Source organism: Lepidochelys olivacea (genome assembly GCF_965140295.1).
Source record: "Lepidochelys olivacea isolate rLepOli2 genome assembly, chromosome: 13".
Taxonomy (NCBI): domain Eukaryota; kingdom Metazoa; phylum Chordata; order Testudines; family Cheloniidae; genus Lepidochelys; species Lepidochelys olivacea.
Window position 1 is genome coordinate 38,079,059 of NC_140423.1, and position 19,227 is coordinate 38,098,285.

Here is a 19,227-nt window from a genome sequence, read left to right on the forward strand (position 1 = left end):
CGGGCCCAGCCCAACGGGGCGGAGCCACCCGCGATGGGGGCGGGGGCACGAGGAAGGGGCGGGGCCTCCCATAAGGGGCGGGGCTGCGGCTGGAGTCAGGTTAATTCGGCCGCCTCCGGCCCCGACTCGCGCAACCCGACCCGGAAGTGACGTGGGGAGACTGGCCCGACGGCGGGCGGTACGAGCGGCGCGGGCCATGAAGAGCCGCCAGCGGCCCGGGCCGGGGCCAGCCATGGCCGGAAGTGACGTGGGAGAAAACGGGTGAGCGGCGGTGGGGGTAAGAGGGTCCGGGGACGGGGACACGAGGGGCGGGGCCGGCGCTATTGGGGTTGGCAGTTGGGCGGGGCAAGAGAGGGGGCGAGGCACGGGCAGGGAGGGGCTAGAGAGAGGCGGGGTAGAGAAGGGGCGGGGCAATAGAGATAGAGGTGAGGAGGGGGTGGGGCTAGAGAGGGGGCGGGGCAGTGGGGCTGGAGGTGGGGCGGGGGAGGGGCTAGAGAGGGGCGGGGTAGAGAAGGGGTGGGGCAATGGAGATGGAGGGGGCGGGGCGAGAGAGGGGGCAGGGCAGTGGGGCTGGAGATGGGGCGGGGGAGGGGCTAGAGAGAGACGCTGTAGAGGAGGGGTGGGGCAATAGGGATGGAGGTGGGGCGAGGGAGGAGCTAGAGTGGGGGCAGGGTGGGGCTAGGTGCCTGGAGGTGGGGAGGGGGTGGGGCTAGAGAGAGGCGGGGTAGAGAAGGGGCGGGGTAATAGGGATGGAGGTGGGATGGGGGAGGGGCTAGAGAGACGCTGCAGAGGAGGGGTGGGGCAATAGGGATGGAGGGGGCGGGGCGGGGCGAGAGAGGGGGCGGGGCAGTGGGGCTGGAGGTGGGGTGGGGGAGGGGCTAGAGAGGGGCGGGGTAGAGAAGGGGTGGGGCAATGGAGATGGAGGGGGCGGGGCGAGAGAGGGGGCAGGGCAGTGGGGCTGGAGGTGGGGCAGGGGAGGGGCTAGAGAGAGACGCTGCAGAGGAGGGGCAGGGCAATAGGGATGGAGGTGGGGCGGGGAGGGGCCTGGAGGTGCGGTGCAGGAGACACTCTGACCCCCCCCTTTCGGTCTCTCTCCCCCCAGGTGCGTGGCGGGGGGCAGCGCGCCGGCCCCCCCCCACCAGGACCCCTGCGCCCCCCTGCGGCTGGCCGCGGCGGCCGCCTGGCAAGTGGTGCGGGCGCGGCAGGTGCGCGACTTTCCGCGGGTGCTGGGGCTGCTGGAGGCCGTGGGGCGGGCGGCCCCCGACATCGTCTGCTTCCGCCACTACGCCCGGCTGCGCCTGGGCCTGCAGGCTGCGGTAAGGGGGGGCAGCTGTCCCTGCCCCCCGCCTCCCCCCCAGCTCCGGCCGCTAGCCCAGTGTGCTCTGCTCCCCCGCAGGTGATCATGGGGATGCTGCAGGAGGAGCAGCCGGACGGGAAGATCTACCAGGCCGTGGACACCTACTTCCCTGAGGGCGAGCACCAGCGCCACCCGCTGGCCGTGAGTGCCGCCCTGCAGCGGGGGACGGCTCCCTGGGCACCACGGGGCACTAGGGGGTGCTGTGCTGCAGGGGGCGGGGCCCAGGCATCAGCAGGGGGCGCTCTTCCCTGGCCGTCAGACCTGGCCCCAGCATGGCGCTAGGGGGCGCTGTGCTGCGGGGAGGGGGGGGGCTCAGTGGGGCGCTCTCCCCCCACGCTCAGTGCTGGCGCTAGGGGGCGCTGTGCTGCGGGGAGGGGGGGGCTCAGTGGGGCGCTCTCCCCCCACGCTCAGTGCTGGCGCTAGGGGGCGCTGTGCTGCGGGGAGGGGGGGCTCAGTGGGGCGCTCTTCCCCCACGCTCAGTGCTGGCGCTAGGGGGCGCTGTGCTGCGGGGAGGGGGGGCTCAGTGGGGCGCTCTTCCCCCACGCTCAGTGCTGGCACTAGGGGCGCTGTGCTGCGGGGAGGGGGGGCTCAGTGGGGCGCTCTCCCCCCACGCTCAGTGCTGGCACTAGGGGGCGTTGTGCTGCGGGGAGGGGGGGGCTCAGTGGGGCGCTCTCCCCCCACGCTCAGTGCTGGCGCTAGGGGGCGCTGTGCTGCGGGGAGGGGGGGCTCAGTGGGGCGCTCTCCCCCCACGCTCAGTGCTGGCGCTAGGGGGCGCTGTGCTGCGGGGAGGGGGGGCTCAGTGGGGCGCTCTCCCCCCACGCTCAGTGCTGGCGCTAGGGGGCGCTGTGCTGCGGAGAGGGAGCGCTCTCCCCTGGCAATTAGAGCTGCCCCTGTGTGGCAGTAGGGGGCGCTGTGGGTGGGGTGGCTGGTTCCCCTGCCGTGTTGCTGCTGGGCGCCACGCTGCACCCTACAGGTGGCTGCATTTCAGCAGCTGCTTGGACCCAGGGCCTCACATCTGCTGCCCCCCGCCCAGACCCCCCGGGACCTACGCCTGGTGGGAGAAGCCCAGGAGACCTTCCGGGAGCTGGTGCTGGGGCTGCTGAGCGACCGGCAGCGTCGGGAGACCTACCTGGAGGTGAGCTGGGATGGGGCGTGGCCTGCAGGGGCTCTGGAGGATAAAGGGGGTGAGGAATTGGGGTGCTGCAAGGTGGGTGTGTTGGGGGCGCTGGTGGGCTGTGCTGGGGAGCGCAGAGGGTTGGAGACAGGGGGGGCTATTCTGGAATGCAGGAGGTTGGGGGGAACAGGGAGTTGAGGGGCTGCACCAGGGGTGTAGCAGCTTGGGGGGGCTGTGCCAGAGGATGTGGGCGCAGGGAGCTTGGGGGCTGTGTCAGGGGGTTGGGGGCACACAGCTGGGGGGCTGTGCTAGGGAGCACATGGAGTTAGGGAGCACACAGGGGGCTGTGCCAGGGGGGCACAGGAGGCTGGGAGCACAAGGAGCTGTGTGAGGGGGTTGGAGGGCTCAGAGAGTTGGGGGTCTATGCCAGGGGGCACACAGGGTTGGGGGGACCCAAAGGGGCGGGGCTGTGCTGCATGCCACATGGGGGGCACAGAGAGCTGGGGGGCTGTGCCCAGGGCACATGGTGTTGGGGGGTCCGCACGCTGACATCTGTGCTCTCGCGGCAGGAACAGCTGGAGGCCGAATACGGGGAGCCCTTCCTGGGGGGGCTGGAGGGGCTGCTCTACGAGTATCTGGTGCGCCTGGAGAGCTCCCTGTCCCCGCCCCAGCTCCAGCAGGTATGAGGAGGGAATGGGGGGAGCGGGAAGGAAGCAGGGGTCAGTTCTGGATCCCACACTCTAATCCCCCCTCCCCTCAGCTGCAGGAGGTTGCCTGGAGCGAGTGCCCCCTGGCTGGGTCCCCCCAGCGCCCCCCCCAGCTCGGCGTCCTGGCCCAGTACCTCACCGACATGGGCCACCACCAGCCCACGGGTAGGCGGGGCTTTGGAGGGGGCACGCGGGTGGATGGGAGTGCCTGGGGGTGGGGCAGGTGGCTGGGTGGGAGTGTTTAGGGGGCGGGGCGCGTGGGTGGGAGCACTTAGGGGTGTGGCATGTGGCTGGGTGGGAGCGCCTGGGGATGGGGCAGGACTCATGGGGCAAGACATGGGGGGGCAGAACTCATCCCAGGCTCCACCCACTTCCCTTCTCCCCCCCCAGGCGTGGTGACCAGCACACCCTCCCTGCCCCAGCCGGGGGCGGAGCAGCCACTGCCCAGGACTCCGGGGTCCCACCAGAGGCAGAGCCAAGAGGGGGCGGCGCCCACGCAGGAAGAGTGAGTCTGTCTCCTCCCCGCTCCCTGTCCCCTCTCACCTTCCGCCCTGCTCACCCCCACCCCTCTCTCCCCCCAGGCTGCCCCCCGACCTTGGCCTGCACTGCCAGCCGCCCGGAGAGCAGGACCTGGGTAGGTATCGGCCGCTCGGAAAAGGGGGAACCCAGGCGGCCGGGTGGGGTCCCCCAACGCAGGGACCAGGACAGGGAGGAACCCCGGGTTGTCATTCCCTGGCCTTTTCCCCCCGCCCCCACAGGAGCAGGGGCCAGTGGTGAACCCAGGAGTCCGTGTGTATGTCCCCACCCCCATGCCAGGAGGAACCAGGAGCCTGGGTGTGTCGTGGTGAACCCTGGGGGGGGTGCACATGTGTCCCCATTCCCACGCACCCCTGCGAGACCGAGGATGGGTTGAACCCAGGCGTCCAGGGCCCCATGTGTAACCCCCTGCTCCCTCCAGACACAAGCAGGGACATCGTGTGGGAGTCGGAAGAGGAGGAGAGCTGCTGCCCCCGCAGGAAGGTGAGCGGGGGGGTGGGGGGGCACGAGACACTGCCAGGGCTCAGGCTAGTGCAGAGCGGCTTGGGGGTCTGGGGGCTCAAGGGGGGCAGTTGGAGCTTGGGGGTGGTCAGGGGGCTCTCAGGGGGCTTCAGTGGTCACTCAGGGGGGTTCAGGGGTCGTGGGGTGCCTGGCTCTCAGGGGGCCAGGCTCTCACACTGGGGTTCAGGGGTCACTCGGGGGGGCCAGGGTCTCAGGGGGCTTCAATGGTCACTCAGGGGGGTTCAGGGGTCATGTGGGGTGTCTGGCTTTCAGGGGGCTTCTGGAGTCACTCAGGGGCCCAGGCTCTCACACTGGGGTTCAGGGGTAACTTGAGGGCGCAGGCTCTCAGGCTGAGGTTCAGGGGTTAGGCGGGGGGCCTGGCTCTCAGGCTGGGGTTCAGGGGTTCCTTGGGGGGCCTGCTCAGACTCCATCACTCACACACGCCCCCGTCACCCCCAGGCCAGCTACCAGCGCACGCGGCACAACACCCTGATCCCCACTTTCTCCGACCACCTGGACCCCCAGCAGGTGAGTGACCCTCCGTGTGCCCTGGGGACGAGGGGCGCTCCTGTGCCCCCCCTCACCCACTCTCCCTCTCTCTCTGCAGGTGCCCTGGGTGCTGCGCTCCCGGGACCCTCCCCCCTCTAGGGGGGGCAGCTCCCCCACCCCACGGCACAGATGCGTCAGCCTCCGGAGGGTGCCCCACAAAGCCTCTTATTGGTGACACCAAATAAATATGGCACATGATTCAGCCCGGTCCCCCGCCTCGGTCTCCTTCATTTGGGGGGTGCCCCATAGCCCACCTCTGGTGGAGCAGGGGGAGATGACCTTTGGGGGGATGGGTCCCCAGGAGGAGACGGGGAGGGAATTAGGGGGTCCCTTCTGCCCCCCTTAACGTCGGGCTGCTCCGGGGAATAGAACGATCGGGGAAAATTTGAAGAGCCCTGGGCTCTGTCCCCTCCATCCTGGGGGGGCAGGGCTGAGCACTGCTGCTCCCATGCTTTCAGGAGGGAAATATTGGGGTGCCCAGGGCAGGGGCTTCCTCGTGGCTGGGCCTCAGCCCCTCAAAGAGGGGGATTAATAGGCAAAACTCCTTGGGGTGGGGCCTGACCCTCGAAGTTGGGGTTCATTATGGGGCCCTGATCCCCTGGAGCTGGGGTGTGCTGGGGGCCCCTAATCCCCTGCCCCGAATAGGGGGGGCCCCTGAGGGGTGACGCGGATGAAGGTGGTTCGGCGGCTCAGCTCCTTCAGCTTCGCGGCGCCCACATAGGTGCAGGTGGAGCGGAGCCCGCCCAGCATGTCCCGCAGCGTGAGCCCCACGGCGCCCCGGAACGGCACCTCCACCGCCCGGCCCTCCGACGCCCTGCGGGGGAGAGTGTGAGAGCCCCACGGCGCCCCTCAGGAGGAGAGCATGAGAGCCGCCTGGCCTCCCCCACCCCGCCCTCCGACGCCCTGCGGGGGAGAGTGTGAGAGCCCCACGGCGCCCCTCAGGAGGAGAGCATGAGAGCCCCCAGGCACCCCCCAGGAGAGAGCCTGGCCTGCCCCACAGCACCCCGGAACGGCACCTCCACCGCCTGGCCCTCCGACGCCCTGCGGGGGAGAGTGTGAGAGCCCCACGGCGCCCCTCAGGAGGAGAGCATGAGAGCCGCCTGGCCTCCCCCACCCCGCCCTCCGACGCCCTGCGGGGGAGAGTGTGAGAGCCCCACGGCGCCCCTCAGGAGGAGAGCATGAGGGCCCCCAGACGCCCCCCGGGAGAGAGCCCAGCCTGCCCCACAGCGCCCTCCAACGTCCTGCGGGGGAGAGTGAGAGAGCCCCATGGCGCCCCTCAGGAGGAGAGCATGAGAGCCCCCAGGCACCCCCCAGGAGAGAGCCTGGCCTGCCCCACAGCACCCCGGAACGGCACCTCCACCGCCTGGCCCTCCGACGCCCTGCGGGGGAGAGTGTGAGAGCCCCACGGCGCCCCTCAGGAGGAGAGCATGAGGGCCCCCAGGCGCCCCCCGGGAGAGAGCCCAGCCTGCCCCACAGCGCCCTCCAACGTCCTGTGGGGGAGAGTGAGAGAGCCCCATGGCGCCCCTCAGGAGGAGAGCCCATCCCCAAAGCACTTCCCGGGAAGAGCCCAGCCTGTCCCTCCTGCCACTCCTGCCAGGGGGATAGTACCCCCTGGGGCAATCCCTGCCCTCCCCACACAGGCCCTGCCCCACTCTCACAGCGCCCCCTGCAGAGCGAGCCTGGTCCATACCTGTACTCTGCCACTCCCCCAGCATATTTCTTCATGGCCACGTCGGAGCTCATCCCATAGAAGAGTTTGTATTTCTTGCCCCCCCTCTCGATCAGCTCCCCCCCTGACTCCGTGTGTCCTGCCAGCATCCCCCCTAGCATGACAAAGTCTGCGCCGGCACCTGCAACCACAAGAGGGGGGCTAGTGAGGAAACAGGACCCCCAGCTCGCTCAACCCGAGGTGGGCTGCACTTACCAAACGCCTTAGCCACATCCCCCGGGCAACTGCAGCCCCCATCCTAGGGGAGAGAGACAGAGAGAGCAATCAGGAGGGGAAACTGAGGCACTCCCCTGCTCAGGCCAGCCATGGAACCCAGGAGACCTGGCTCCCAGCCTCCCTGCTCTAACCACTGGACCCCGCTCCCCTCCCAGAGCCGGATAGAACCCAGGAGTCCTGGCTCCCAGTCCCCTGCTCTAACCACTGGTCCCCGCCTCCCCTCACCGGATAGAACCCAGGAGCCCTGGCTCCCAGTCCCCTGCTCTAACCACTGGCCCCCCTCCCCTCCCCTCCCCTCGCTGGATAGAACCCAGCCATCTGGTGCTGCTCACCGAGATGATGTGCCCGTTGAGGCCATGGGCTGCATCGGCACATTCCAGAACAGCGCTCAGCTGGGGGTACCCCACCCCTGTCTTCTTCCGAGTGGTACAGACCGAACCTTGACACAGCAGGGATGGGCATCAGTGCCCACCAGTGGGCGAGAGCACCCCATAATGGGTGATCCCCCATCCTGCTGAGATGGTCCGGTTCCCTCCATCCCCTGGAGTGTGTGTATCCCCCTCACCCTGCTGAGATGGTCCAACCCCCTGCAGGGGGTGTATCCCCCCACACTCCCCATCATGCTGAGATGGTCCAGCCCTCCCACCCCCCTGGGTGTGTATCCCCCCATCATGCTGAGATGGTCCAGCCCCCCACGTTTTAGCCCCGCCCCGGTCCAGTCACCTGGTCCGATGCCCACTTTGATGATGTCGGCGCCAGAGAGGATCAGCTCCTCCACCATCTCCCCTGTCACTACGTTCCCGGCCTGCAGGGAGAGCAGGGAGCCCTCAAGTCCCCACATGCCCTGGGGTGGGGGGCAGTGGAATGTACCATCATGGTGGGGAGGGCTGTACATACCAGGGGTGGGGTTCATACCATGATGTGATTGACAGGGGAGTATGTACCATAGTGGTGGTGGTGGTCGGGGGGGCGGGGGCAATGGTGTGATTGACAAGGGGTACATACCATGAGGGTGGTACCAGCTGGGGGCAGTATGTACCACCATGTTGTGACTGGAAGGGATGGGGCGGTACGTACCACAATGATGCAATTGGTGGGGGAGAGGGCAGTACGTACAATGATGGTGGTAAGCAGGCTGGGCTGGTACGTACTATCACTATGACTGATGGGGGTGGGGCGGTACATACCATGATTGTATGGGTGGCAGGGGAGAAGGTGGTACATACCATGATAGTGGTACTGGCAAGGGTGGGGCAGTACGTACCATGATGGTGGTACTGGCGGGGGTGGGGCAGTACATACCATGATTATATGACTGGTGGGGGTGGGGTGGTACGTTCCATGATTGTATGACTGACGGGTGGGAGAGGCAGGTACCAGGATGGTGGTACTGGTGGGGGTGGGGCAGTACCAACCATGATTGTGTGACTGACGGGGGTGAGGCGGTGCGTACCATGATGGTGTGGTCGGGGAAGCGTTTGCGCACGTCCCGCAGGAACTGGACAAAGTGCTCCGAGTAGCCGTTGGCCACGTCCAGGCAGATGTAGCACACCTGGGGTAGGGCCTCCAGGATCTTCTCCAGCTGCTCCAAGTCTGAGGGGCTGGTGCCTGAACTAGCCGCCACGTGCTGGAGAGAGACACTGATGTGAGGACACTCCGAGACAGAGACCTCCAGGGGTAAGATCTGGGGAGGAGGGAGTTGGGATGGCTTCCTGGGGCAATACGGGGAGAGTGGGGTGATCTGTGGGGGAAGGGGACGCCCTGGCAGTGGGGTACTGGGATTGTTTTCTGGGGAGAGAACATCCCCCCGAGGCAATAAGGAGGGAATGGGCAGGGGATGGGATGGCTCCCCATAGGGTAGGAGACGGCCCTGGGGCAGTTGGGGGAAAGCAGGGGCTAGGATGGCTCCCAGGACAGCATCAGGGTTGATTCCCCTGGAGGTAGTTGGGGGGGTGGGGCCAACACCCCCCCACACCCCATGCACCTGCAGGCAATCGGGCTCTCGGGCAGCAAACTCCTTCCACTCCTCCAGCTTGTAGTGCTTGTGGATGGCAGTAAAGAGTGAGAACTGGGGAGAGAGGAGGATATAGGGGTGTGACACTGAGCAGAGGGACACCCTCACCCCGACATCCCATCATAATGGAATAATCCACCAAGAGAAAAGATCCCCCCCACACCCAAATGGAATTGCCAACCAGGAACAGAGATATCCTTCCACCCCATGTAATGGAACAACCCACCAAGAAGATATAATGGAACAGAGAAAAGAAAATTCTTCCCCTTGCTATAATGGAACAGCCCACCAGCAGGTGAGAATATTCCCCCCCTACTATAATGGAACAGCCCAAAATCATAGTCATGAACTCCCCTTCGTATAGTGGAAGATTCCAGGGGACACCCTGATTGTTGATTGGCTATGCACTTAATCAGGTGGTTTACAGTACTGCTTCAGCCTTGAGGGGGTGAGGGAGGGATCCCTAATGCTGATTGGCTGGGAAGTCAATCACATGGCTTATAATGCTGCTACAGTCCTGCAGGGAGGAGAGGGGATCCCTGATGCTGAATGGCTGCGGCAGTTAATCACATGGTGTATGACTTGCCCCAGGGTTGGTTGTGGGGGGGAGATCCCCAGTGCTGATTGGCTGGGAAGAAGAACACATGGGGGTGTGTGGATCCTCTTTGCTGATTAGCTGGGGAATCAGTGATGCTGCTGCTACAGGAGATGGCTGGGGGATCCCTGGGTCAGGTACCTTGCAAAGGGCTTTGGCCATCTCGAAGGTGCCCACAGTGTCCATGTTGGCGGCGATGATGGGGATCCCACTATACTTCTGGTGCGAATTGCGGAAGGTGAACGATCGGAGGAGATCCACCTATGCCAGAGAGGGAGAGAGGCACTAGCAGGGCACCCAGAGGAAGAACCCTAAGGGTGTACCATATCTGCCCCCAGCCACTCAGGGATAGGCTGTGGGTCTCCCCCCAGGAAGGCCTGGGGACTCCTAGCAGAGCGAGAGCCGGGCTGGGGCACTCACCTCGCTCCGGGATTTCAGGGTGCTGCGCTTGGGTCTCAGCAAGACGTCCTTGAAGTCCAGTTTGATGTTGTTATCGATGTGCGGCATGGTCGGGGAGGCAGAGTCTGTGGCTCAGGACAGGCTGGGGAGACTCCTCCACAATCCCAGAGGCCCCAGGGGACCCCACTCCAGCCCTGGCACCCTACCCTAAGTGCCTTACTGGGGCGTGAGGCTCAGCAACCAGGCGTCCATCATGAATCCAGTGCGGCACTCTGAAGCAGAAAGGCAGAAGGGTGACTGGCTAACGATAAGACAACAAACCCCCAGATCTGATGGCCTCACCTGAGGCGACTCCCCGTGGGTCTCATGCGTGGTGGGTTCTGGCTCAATGTGCTGGAGGGCAAGTTGCCAGAGATCCCAGAGTGAGGTCAAGTCTAACAGTCCCAATTCTGGGTCCATATCCCCACCACAACCTCTGACCCCGGCATGACTTCCGACACCACTGCTAACGACAGTTCTGCCTCGACAGCCGACCCCCACTGGATCTCTGGCCCCACGGTGACCCCCATCTAGTTCACGACTTCTGTCCCCTTCATAATCTCAGCCCCCACGGAAACCCCTGACCAGGCTGTAACCTCCATGTTGTGGCCCTCCGCCTGTGACCTCTGACCCCTTTGGAACGCTGATTCAGATACCGCCATGACCTCTGACCCCATCACAGCCTCCTTCCTGCAGTGCAAACTGTGTCTCCCTGGTAACCGCTGACCCCAAGGCTGCCTCTGTGACCTCTGACCCCCTCACCAGTGTCTCAACCTGGCCCAGCCCATCTCGCCATTGGGGGCTGAGCCTGGGCGCTGACCCCAACACCACCCCCGCCAGGCCACCCCTTAAAGGGCCAGCATGACCAACGCCAACCCTGTGTCAACACCCCTGTCCGCCACCCCACTCTGCGGCAGGCCTGGAACCCAGACTGGCAACGCGGAGTTAATTTTGTGGGGGGCCCATAGGTGGGCCGGTGCGGGCCCCACTTCCGGTGCGCCCCTCCCCCTCCACTTCCGGTGGTGGCTACCAGCGCCCCGGAACGATCGACCGCTCCGCAGCCAACGGTTCCTCCAGCGCCCCGCCCCTTGCCCAGGCCGCTGCCGCGCGCGGTGCCTTACGGGAGGGGCGTGGGCGGCCGGCGGGACTACATCTCCCGTGAGGCTGGGCAGCCATTTTGTGTGCGCGGCGCCTCATGGGAAATGCAGTCCGGCCCCTTGCCGTTCTGAAAGACTAGTGGGTGTGAGCAGACTACAACTCCCATCATGCACCGCGAAGGCGGGCGGTGTTTTATTTATCATGCGCCTTTGCACCTCCCGCGCTCTTAGTCCCGCCGAGCCGCTTTGCCCCATGGGAAATGTAGTCCGGTCCCTGGTCGAGCTCAAGGGGTAACAGCTGTGCGAGGACTACAATTCCCATCATGCACTGGGCTCAGGGATCGCCCCTAGTCCCGCCCCCAGCCTCTGCGTTGCCCCATGGGAGCTGTAGTCTCTTGCCTTGTTCTGAACTGGGGGCGGGGCTGAGGGGACCACAGCTCCCGTCGTGCCCCGCGGGGTTGGGCTGGAAAGGTGAAGGAAGTGACGTCAGGGAGAGGGCCGCGCGCGCGGAGTCTGCTGGGTAAAAGCCTCCGAACGGCGGGGGTTCGGTTCTGGTTCCGGGTCAGAGGTGAGGAGTTGCCGGGCCACGATGCTGATCAAAGTGAAGGTGAGCGGGGTACTCTGGCGCGGGGGCTGCTGGGAAACGGGGGCGGCGGGTGACCAAGAGTTGCTGCCCCAGAGCATCCTGGGATAGGTGCTGCCCACTCCCTGCCCTGGTGCATGCTGGGAGAACAGGCTGACAGCAGCGTGTGACCCCCCCAGTGCCTTGGGGGCCAGGGGCTGCCCCTGCCCTGGTGCATGATGGGTGAAGGGGGGGTCTCAGGGGATTGCATGGGGGGGCAGAGCAAGTGAGCAAGAGTTGGTGCCCCAGTGCATGATGGGAAAGCCGGGCCCCAAGGGCATTGTGGGAGAAGCTCGCAGTACGTCTCTCTGCTCTGGCGCACCATGGGATAGAGGGGCAGGGAGCGTGGGCACAGCCCGGCTCCTGTGCATGGGGGAATCCCAGGGGAGCTGCTGCTAACCGAGGCTTCCCCTGCTGCTTCCAGACGCTGACTGGGAAGGAGATCGAGATCGACATTGAGCCCACAGACAAGGTACCTGTCCTGAGGAGGTGGGGCTGGGGGAGACCCTGCCCTTCTGGAGACCCTTCCCCCATCCCATTCTCCTGGGATCCAGCATTCAGACCCGCCCCCTCCATCCCTTCCCCACTCTCCTGGGATCCGGACCTTGGTCCTGTCCTCTCTGTCCCAGAAGCCCCTGGGGCAGGGAGTTATTTGGGGTTGGGGGGGAGTTCTCCAGGCTTTCACCTCTCTCTCATACCCCAGGTGGAGCGGATAAAGGAGCGTGTGGAGGAGAAGGAGGGGATCCCACCCCAGCAGCAGCGTCTCATCTATAGCGGCAAGCAGATGTGAGTGGAGGGGAGGGGCGTGATGGTCGATGCAGCCCAGGGCCGTTCTGGGATATCTGAAGTGTAGCAGCCTCTGGTGCTTTGTGGGATAGGTTCTGCTCCCACTGCCAGCAGAACGTTCCCTAGCGCTTTATGGGATAGAATCCAGGCGATCTGGCTCCTAGCCCCCTGTGCTCTAACCACTAGACCCCACTCCCCTCCCAGAGCTTGGAACAGAACCCAGGCATCCCGGCTCCCAGCCTCCCCCAGCAGCAGCAGCTTTGCTGGTGCTTAAACTGGGTGGCCGATGACAGCCTGCCCTACTCCCCTGCCAACCCCTCCAGGCTCTGCCCCTCCCTGGCAGGTGCTGCCCATCTCTCAGACCCCCACAGTGGGATCTCCGGGCAGAGAGAGAGAGAGACGGAGGCCACAGCAGGAGGCTGGCCCCACTGAGGATGCGCCCTCTGTGCAGAGCCAGTTCTAGGGGCACGGACCAGCTTTTCCTAGCCATCAAGCTGTTGGCATGGCCAGCTCCTGGCACGCCGGCAGAGGGTCTCCCCCATTTGGATACCCCAGGGACGCTTTGCCAGATATCCCCATGGGCGCCGGGCCGGCTGCCGCCTCTGCTGGGCGATGGGCACCATTGCTTTGCATGGCATGGATGAATATGTCCACGCTCAGGCAGGTAAAATCCCCGTTCCTGCTGCCGGGGCCAGCTCGGTGGCCTGCTGCCTCCGGGACATGTTGGCCGCACCTGTGAGGAACGGTGTGTTCGGGGCCTGCACCGTGCCACGGCTCTCGGGTCGCCAGGGGTTACAGGGCTCCTGACTAGAGGCTGTTGGGCTGAATGTTCACACTACGGGGAGGGGGGTGCCCTTTGCCAGCTGGCATTAAGGGCTGTTAGGGCCACCGCCTTTAACCCACTAGCCCCCACTCCCCTGAGGTAGAACCCAGGAGTCCTGGCTCCCAGCCCCCGCTCCCTCTAACCACTAGACCCCACTCCCCTCCCACAGCCAGGGATGGAACCCCGGAGTCCTGGCCCCACCCCCATGGCTGGCAGCTGTGTGGTGGCTATGCCCGGCTCATGCCCCCTCTGTCTGTGTGTCCCTCCATCTGCCCTGCAGGAACGACGAGAAGACTGCGGCCGACTACAAGATCCAGGGTGGCTCCGTCCTCCACCTGGTCTTGGCTCTGCGGGGGGGGCAGCTACGGTGATGGGACCCCCCTACTGGAGCGACAGAGCCCCCCACAAGCACCCCCCGCTCTGCTAGCGCTGTCCGGATGGCTGCTTCCCCCTCCCCCATGGACTCTCAGTGTGGGTGGCCGTCCGTGGGGGGCTGGGGTGGCGTGGTTGTAGCAGTGGCCAGCGCTCGGGGGTCCCCGTTGGTGTCTTGTTCCTTGTGTTTGGATCGCTGAGTGTTAATAAAGGTGTCTCAGTGCAACAGGGTGTGGAGATGCAGCTGCTTCTGGGGTGAAGAGGTGGGGCTGGATAGAGGGGGGGCCACTTGCCTGGCACTGAGAGGAGGTTTGGGGGGCTGCTTACAGGGAGACCCCTCACCCGATGCTGAGACATGGCCCGGCCCCTCTGGGGGGAGCTGGTTATATGGGGTCCCCTTGCCCAGCATTGAGATGCAGCTGCTCGTGTGGGGTACGGGTGCTGGTATTTGGGGACCTGGCGCTGAGACGTGGCCCCCTCCGAGGGGGGGAGGGGCTGGTTATATAGTGAGCCCCACTGAGAGGGGGCCCGTCTGGGGTGGGCGGAAGGGCTGGTATACAGGGACCCAGCGTGCCAGAAGAGGTGCAGTCAGGGGGCCATGGACCACCCACTTTTTACCAGTGTAAGGGCAAGCCAGGGTGGAGGGGGCGAGGAGGAGTGAGCGGGGGCCAAGGACTTGCAGCGAAGAGACGGGGCGGAGAGGTAGGGCCGGGCCGTGGTTTGGGCACCGGTGGGCCCCCTCCTCTGTTACGGAGCTTCCCTCACTCCTGTGGGGACCCCTCACCCGGCCCTGACATACAGCTGACTCTGGGATGGGGCGCAGGAGCCAGTTACATGGTGACCCCCTCGCAGGTTGCTGAGCTGCAGCTGGCTCTGGGGTGGTGTGTGGGGGGCTGGTTACATGGGGACCCCTTGCCTGGCACTGAGCTGCAGCTGGCTGGGGGTGAGTCTCTGCACTGGGCTCTTTAGCTCTGTGCCCTGGCGCGGGCGGGGTTAACTGCAGAGCAGCCTGTCTAGCCTGAGTCTCTATGGCCCAACACGTGATGCCCAGCTGGCACAGCCCGGCCCACTCCAGCGATCAGCCGGGTCTGCCCCATCCAGCCCAGACGCTCCCCCTGCTCCCCGTCTGTCCCTCTCTCCAGCCCCCAGACACCCCCCATCTCTCTCTGTTACCCTCCCCCCGACAAAGGGGACCCGATGTGCCACCTCCCTGGGCTGGTTGTGTTTGACCTGGGTGAGTTTGAGGTACGGGGTGGGGGGTCCCTGTGTAGCACGACGAGGGGAATCGAACCGGGGACCTCTGGAGCTTCTTGCATGAGCTAAAAGCCAACTGCCTGTTAGCTAAGGCTGTGGCAGACCCATTTCACTCTCTCTAGTGGTCTCGGTGCCATCAGACGGGACAGAGCACCACCCCCAGGAGGTGTGTGGGTTACACGTGTCCCCCGACTCTGGCTGGCATGCTGGAGGGGCAGAGGGGAGGTTTCGGGGGGGTCTCCCCGCGCCCTGCCTTTGGGTCCTAGCTCTGGGTGAGTTTGGGGCAGTGTGGGGGGGGTGTGACTGGAGGGTTTGGGGAGATCTGGGTGGGGGTCACCAGGGGGTTATGGGGTCTGTGTCTCCAGAGACTGGTCTGGGATCCTGGGGGGGTGTAGTGTGGGGCACCCCCCAGTGGGGCAGTTGCTAGGTGGGGTCTCCCCACAGCCCTGGGTTCCGGTCCTGGTGATGGGGGTCTCCATGGAGGGTGACGCCCCTCCTTTCTTGTTACAGATTACACCCTGTGGCCCTTCTGGGTTGACACCCACGTGGACCCCCCCTTCCAGCGGGGCAGGTGGGCAAGGGGAACATGGGGAGGGGGCGGGGGGAACGGAAGTTGGCCTAAGAGGGAGGAGTGTAGGGGTAAGATGGGGAGGGGCCAGCGGGCTATGGATGGGGATATAGGGTTTGTGGGGCTATAAGGGAGGGATATAGGAGGTCACGGGAGGGGCCAGAGGAGGTCAGGGGCCATGGAGTTCAGAGGAGGTTATGGGGCTAAAGCAGGTCTGGGGGGCTATAAGGGAGTGATATATGAGGTCTGAGAGGGCCTATAGGGGGTCAGGGAGGCTATGAGGGAGCGGTATATGGAGTTAGAGGAGGTTATGGGGGCTGTAGGGGGTTAGGGAGGCTATAAGGGAGGGATGCAAGGGGTCAGAGAGGGACTATGGGGATCAGAGCAGGCTATAAGGGAGAGAGAGAGATGGGATGGGGCTATAGGGGGTCAGGGGAGGCTGTAGGGGGTCAGGGGAGGGGCTATGGGGGTCAGAGGTGGCGATAGGGGGTTGGGGAGGGGCTATGGGGGATGGGGCTATAGGGGGTCAGAGGTGGCGATAGGGGGTTGGGGAGGGGCTATGGGGGATGGGGCTATAGGGGGTCAGAGGAGGCTATAGGGAAGGGCCCTACCAAATTCAGGGTCCATTTGGGTCAATTTCATAGTCATAGGATTTTAAAAATCGTCAGTTTCATGATCCCAGATCTTGAAATCAGAAAAGTCCCCTGCGGTGACCCGGGAGCCCCGACCCAAGAGGGGGCTAGGGGGGGTCACACGGTTCTTGGGGGGGGTTGCAGTGTTGCCACCCTGACATCTGTGCTGCTGCTGGTGGCGACACTCCAGGCCAGCAGCCCCGCCCCCCATAACCCCTTTAGGGTCGGGACCCCCAGGTTGAGAAAAGTTCCCGCCCCCCGTGAAATCTGCCCAGTAAAAGCACAGGAGAGACCAGACTTCACAGTCTGTGACACCTTGAATCTGGTAGGGTCCTAGCTATAGGGCTCAGAGAGGCTAGGGGAAGAAGCTATGGTGGGTCAGTGGAGGTTATGGGGGCTATAGGGGATCGGGGGCTATAAGGGAGCGATATATGTGGCCAGGGAGGGGTTATACGGGGTCAGAGGCAGTTATGTGGTCTATGGGGACTATAGGGGTCAGGGAAGGGATTATAGGGGGTCAGAAGAGGCTATGGGGACTGCAGGGGGTAAGAGGCGTTATGGGGGATCAGGGGCTATGGGGGTCAGAGGGGAGGGACTACAGGGGATTGGGAGCTATGGGGGTCAGAGGAGGTTATAAGGAGCCATAGGAGGGAGGGGAGGGGACTAGGAGCCATGGGAGGTTATAGGGGATTGGGGGCTATGGGGGTCAGAGGGGAGGGGCTATAGGGGGTCAGAGGAGGCTATAAGGGACCATAGGGGGTGGAGGGGAGGGGCTAGAGGGGATCAGAGGAGGCTATAGGGGGCCGGGGGGGTCAGCGGGGAGGGTACTGGGGCTCCAAGGAGTCGGGTAACCCCGTCTGCCCCCAGGGCTGGCTCGGTGCTGGATGCCCGCGGCCGCCCCGTCCAGCTGTACCCCGAGGTGCTGGCCGTGCTGGAGCGACTGCAGGGCCTGGGCGTCCCCATGGCAGCCGCCTCCCGGTGAGTGTCTGACCCCCACCCCCCTGCGCCCCCCTGCGGCCCCGACACCCCAGCCCCTCTGACCACCCCCCTCCCCCCAGGACAGGCGAGACCTGCGGCGCCACCCAGCTGCTGGAGCTCTTCGGCTTGCACCGCTTCCTGCACCGGGTGGAGATCTACCCCGGGGGGAAGAGCGCCCACTTCCACAGGTACCCGTGGCCCCCCCAAACCCCTCCCCTGCCACAGGTACCCGCTGCCCCCCCAAACCGCGCTGCACTCCCAAACCCCTCCCCTTCCACAGGTAGCTGCTGCCCCCCCAAACCCCGCTGCCCCCCCAAACCCCTCCCCTTCCACAGGTAGCCGCTGCACCCCCAAACCCCTCCCCTTCCATAGGTACCTGCTGCACCCCCAAACCCTGCTGCACCCCCAAACCCCTCCACTTCCACAGGTAGCTGCTGCACCCCCAAACACCGCTGCACCCCCCAAACCCCTCCACTTCCATGGGTACACACTGCACCCCCAAACCCTGCTGCACCCCCAAACCTCTCCATTTCCACAGGTACATGCTGCACCCCAAATTATGCTGCACCCCCAAACCCCTCCACTTCCAAAGGTACGTGCTGCACCCCCAAACAGCACTGCACCCCCAAACCCCCACCCCTCCACTTCCACAGGTACCCGCTGCACACCCAAACCCCGCTGCACCCGCAAGCCCCCACCCCCCACTTTCACAGGTACCCACTGCACCCCCAAACAGCGCTGCACCCCCCTAACCTCCATCCCTCCACTTTCACGGGTACCCGCTGAACCCCCAACCCTGCCAAACCCACCTCCATGGGTACCCACTGCACCCCCTATGCCTCCAAATCCCCCAATCCCCACTCCACCCTCTTCCACAGGTACCCCCAAGTCCCCAAAGCATCAGGTACCCCCTGCACCCCTAAACACCACTGCCCCAGCTGAGATCCAGCCTAGGGGGAAGAGCACCCACTTCCCCAAGTAACCCCCCAGATCCCAACCCCCACTGCACCCTTAACCCCCCCCGAACCCCTATACTGCCAGCCCTGAGTCTGCCCCTCCCCCCACCCAGGCTGCAGCAGGACACCGGGGTCCCCTTCGCCCAGATGCTGTTCTTCGACGACGAGGAGCGCAACATCCGGGATGTCAGCAAGCTAGGTGGGCAAGGCGGGGTGACCTCAGATTCCGCCCCCCCGGGTGCCCCCAGCCCTCCTGGGCAGGACTTCCCTGCCAGCCCCACATGGGTGAATGTTGGGGGAGGGTCCAGGGAGGGAATGGGGGGAGGAGTCAGGGACTGGGATGTTGCGGGGGGAGGGGAGCAAATGGAGGGGTGGGGGCGGGGCTGAATGGTGGGGGTCACCCCCCCTCTCTTCTTCTCCTCCCCCAGGTGTCACCTGCGTCCTGGTCCCCAATGGAATGACCCAGGTGCTCCTCACCCAGGGGCTGGAGGCCTTCGCTCGCTCCTGCCCCCCCGCACCGGTGCCCCCCACTGCGTCTCCCCAAGGGGCAGAATAAACTCCAGAGTGACTGAGCCTCTGTGTCCCTCTGTGTGCACGGGGGAGGGGGGGGATAACAGCCTACTACAGCTGCAGGCACGAGTGTGTGATAACAACCTGCTGTGGGGGTGGGACGGGGGTGTCCGAGACAGATAACAGCCTACTACTGCTATGTGTGTGTGTGCGTGTGTGAGAGAGAGAGAGAGAGAGAACAACCTACTACTGCTGTGTGTGTGAGAGAGAGAGAGAGAGAGAACAACCTACTACTGCTGTGTGTGTGAGAGAGAGAACCTGGTACTGCTGGTGATGGGGGGGTATAAGAGACGGATAACAACCTACTACTGCCGTGTGTGCGTGTGGCTAAGTGAGATAACCTCCTACTGCTGCTGGCTGTGGGGCGGGGGCTGCTCCCTGCCCCAGCTCCGCCCCCCCCCCTTGTCCCTCCCTGGGCCGGCCCTGCTCTGGACCACACGCCTAGGTTCGAGCCCACCCCATGCTGTGGGGGAGGGGAGATATCAACCTACTGCTGCTGCCAGCAGTGCCCGGCCACTCTGGGGTGGAACCCTGAATGTCCCCACCCCCGCAGCTGAGCCCCCCGCCCCAATCCCTCCCACTTGTACTGAACTTTGGGGGGGGGCTGTGCCATCTCCTAAACTCTGGGGTGTTGGGGCCCTAGGGAGAACCCCCCCATCGGAGTGAATAAGGGGAACTCCCTCTGCCCCCCACGCCTGTGGGGAGGAATTTGGGGGTGTCGCTGGGAGCACGGCAGAGTCCTGGCACCCGAGATGTGAAGGTGGGGGGCTGCATCTGAAAAGCCAAAGGGTGGTAGAGAGGTCCCTCTCTAG

General features: G+C 65.0%; 4 protein-coding genes across 15 annotated transcripts; 3 read left to right on the top strand and 1 right to left on the bottom strand.

Moving 5' to 3' along the window:
- Positions 1-104: 104 nt before the first annotated feature.
- Positions 105-4,975, top strand: TINF2 (TERF1 interacting nuclear factor 2). 4 transcript variants are annotated; one of them, XM_084646185.1, is made up of 11 exons: positions 105-261; positions 1,103-1,316; positions 1,397-1,498; positions 2,391-2,492; positions 3,041-3,151; positions 3,232-3,343; positions 3,569-3,683; positions 3,760-3,812; positions 4,137-4,198; positions 4,676-4,744; positions 4,824-4,975. In XM_084646185.1, the coding sequence occupies exons 1-11, from the start codon at positions 197-199 to the stop codon at positions 4,938-4,940; spliced, it is 1,122 nt and encodes a 373-aa protein (XP_084502311.1). In that variant the 5' UTR covers positions 105-196; the 3' UTR covers positions 4,941-4,975. The 4 variants fall into 4 exon arrangements, with proteins under 4 accessions (XP_084502311.1, XP_084502314.1, XP_084502312.1 ...); XM_084646188.1 differs by having other exon boundaries at positions 1,103-1,205; XM_084646186.1 differs by lacking the exon at positions 4,676-4,744.
- Positions 4,915-10,903, bottom strand: GMPR2 (guanosine monophosphate reductase 2). Of its 9 annotated transcripts, none has more exons than XM_084646195.1 (10): positions 10,879-10,903; positions 9,740-9,990; positions 9,461-9,580; positions 8,695-8,778; positions 8,164-8,337; positions 7,434-7,515; positions 7,043-7,149; positions 6,690-6,732; positions 6,456-6,615; positions 4,915-5,579 (listed from the first exon to the last, which is right to left on the bottom strand). In XM_084646195.1, the coding sequence occupies exons 2-10, from the start codon at positions 9,824-9,826 to the stop codon at positions 5,390-5,392; spliced, it is 1,047 nt and encodes a 348-aa protein (XP_084502321.1). In that variant the 5' UTR covers positions 9,827-9,990; positions 10,879-10,903; the 3' UTR covers positions 4,915-5,389. The 9 variants fall into 9 exon arrangements, with proteins under 9 accessions (XP_084502321.1, XP_084502315.1, XP_084502318.1 ...); XM_084646189.1 differs by lacking the exon at positions 10,879-10,903 and adding an exon at positions 10,788-10,878; XM_084646192.1 differs by lacking the exon at positions 10,879-10,903 and adding an exon at positions 10,792-10,869.
- Positions 10,904-11,303: 400 nt separating this feature from the next.
- On the top strand, positions 11,304-13,683 carry LOC311529893 (ubiquitin-like protein NEDD8). Its single transcript, XM_084646199.1, has 4 exons — positions 11,304-11,461; positions 11,901-11,948; positions 12,180-12,262; positions 13,366-13,683. Exons 1-4 carry the CDS (start codon positions 11,444-11,446, stop codon positions 13,454-13,456), a joined length of 240 nt encoding a protein of 79 aa, XP_084502325.1. The 5' UTR covers positions 11,304-11,443; the 3' UTR covers positions 13,457-13,683.
- An 830-nt stretch (positions 13,684-14,513) lies between these two features.
- MDP1 (magnesium dependent phosphatase 1) lies at positions 14,514-18,418 on the top strand. Its single transcript, XM_084646198.1, has 6 exons — positions 14,514-14,691; positions 15,222-15,282; positions 16,779-16,889; positions 16,970-17,077; positions 17,959-18,044; positions 18,274-18,418. The coding sequence occupies exons 1-6, from the start codon at positions 14,655-14,657 to the stop codon at positions 18,399-18,401; spliced, it is 531 nt and encodes a 176-aa protein (XP_084502324.1). The 5' UTR covers positions 14,514-14,654; the 3' UTR covers positions 18,402-18,418.
- Positions 18,419-19,227: the final 809 nt, after the last annotated feature.

What these genes read in the sequence shown, in the direction of transcription:
- TINF2 (XM_084646185.1), top strand. Translation starts at nt 197, where the DNA reads ATGAAGAGCCGCCAGCGGCCCGGGCCGGGGCCAGCCATGGCCGGAAGT. An exon ending in AGTGACGTGGGAGAAAACGG is followed by an intron (nt 262 to 1,102) that starts GTGAGCGGCGGT and finishes CTCTCCCCCCAG; the next exon opens with GTGCGTGGCGGGGGGCAGCG. An exon ending in GCGGCGCCCACGCAGGAAGA is followed by an intron (nt 3,684 to 3,759) that starts GTGAGTCTGTCT and finishes CTCTCCCCCCAG; the next exon opens with GCTGCCCCCCGACCTTGGCC.
- GMPR2 (XM_084646195.1), bottom strand. Translation starts at nt 9,826, where the DNA reads ATGCCGCACATCGATAACAACATCAAACTGGACTTCAAGGACGTCTTG. An exon ending in GGATGTGGCTAAGGCGTTTG is followed by an intron (nt 6,616 to 6,689) that starts GTAAGTGCAGCC and finishes TTGTGGTTGCAG; the next exon opens with GTGCCGGCGCAGACTTTGTC. An exon ending in GGGGGAGTGGCAGAGTACAG is followed by an intron (nt 5,580 to 6,455) that starts GTATGGACCAGG and finishes TCTCCCCCGCAG; the next exon opens with GGCGTCGGAGGGCCGGGCGG.
- LOC311529893 (XM_084646199.1), top strand. An exon ending in ACATTGAGCCCACAGACAAG is followed by an intron (nt 11,949 to 12,179) that starts GTACCTGTCCTG and finishes CTCATACCCCAG; the next exon opens with GTGGAGCGGATAAAGGAGCG. An exon ending in ATCTATAGCGGCAAGCAGAT is followed by an intron (nt 12,263 to 13,365) that starts GTGAGTGGAGGG and finishes TCTGCCCTGCAG; the next exon opens with GAACGACGAGAAGACTGCGG.
- MDP1 (XM_084646198.1), top strand. Translation starts at nt 14,655, where the DNA reads ATGTGCCACCTCCCTGGGCTGGTTGTGTTTGACCTGG. An exon ending in GCTGGTTGTGTTTGACCTGG is followed by an intron (nt 14,692 to 15,221) that starts GTGAGTTTGAGG and finishes TTCTTGTTACAG; the next exon opens with ATTACACCCTGTGGCCCTTC. An exon ending in CCGGGATGTCAGCAAGCTAG is followed by an intron (nt 18,045 to 18,273) that starts GTGGGCAAGGCG and finishes CTCCTCCCCCAG; the next exon opens with GTGTCACCTGCGTCCTGGTC.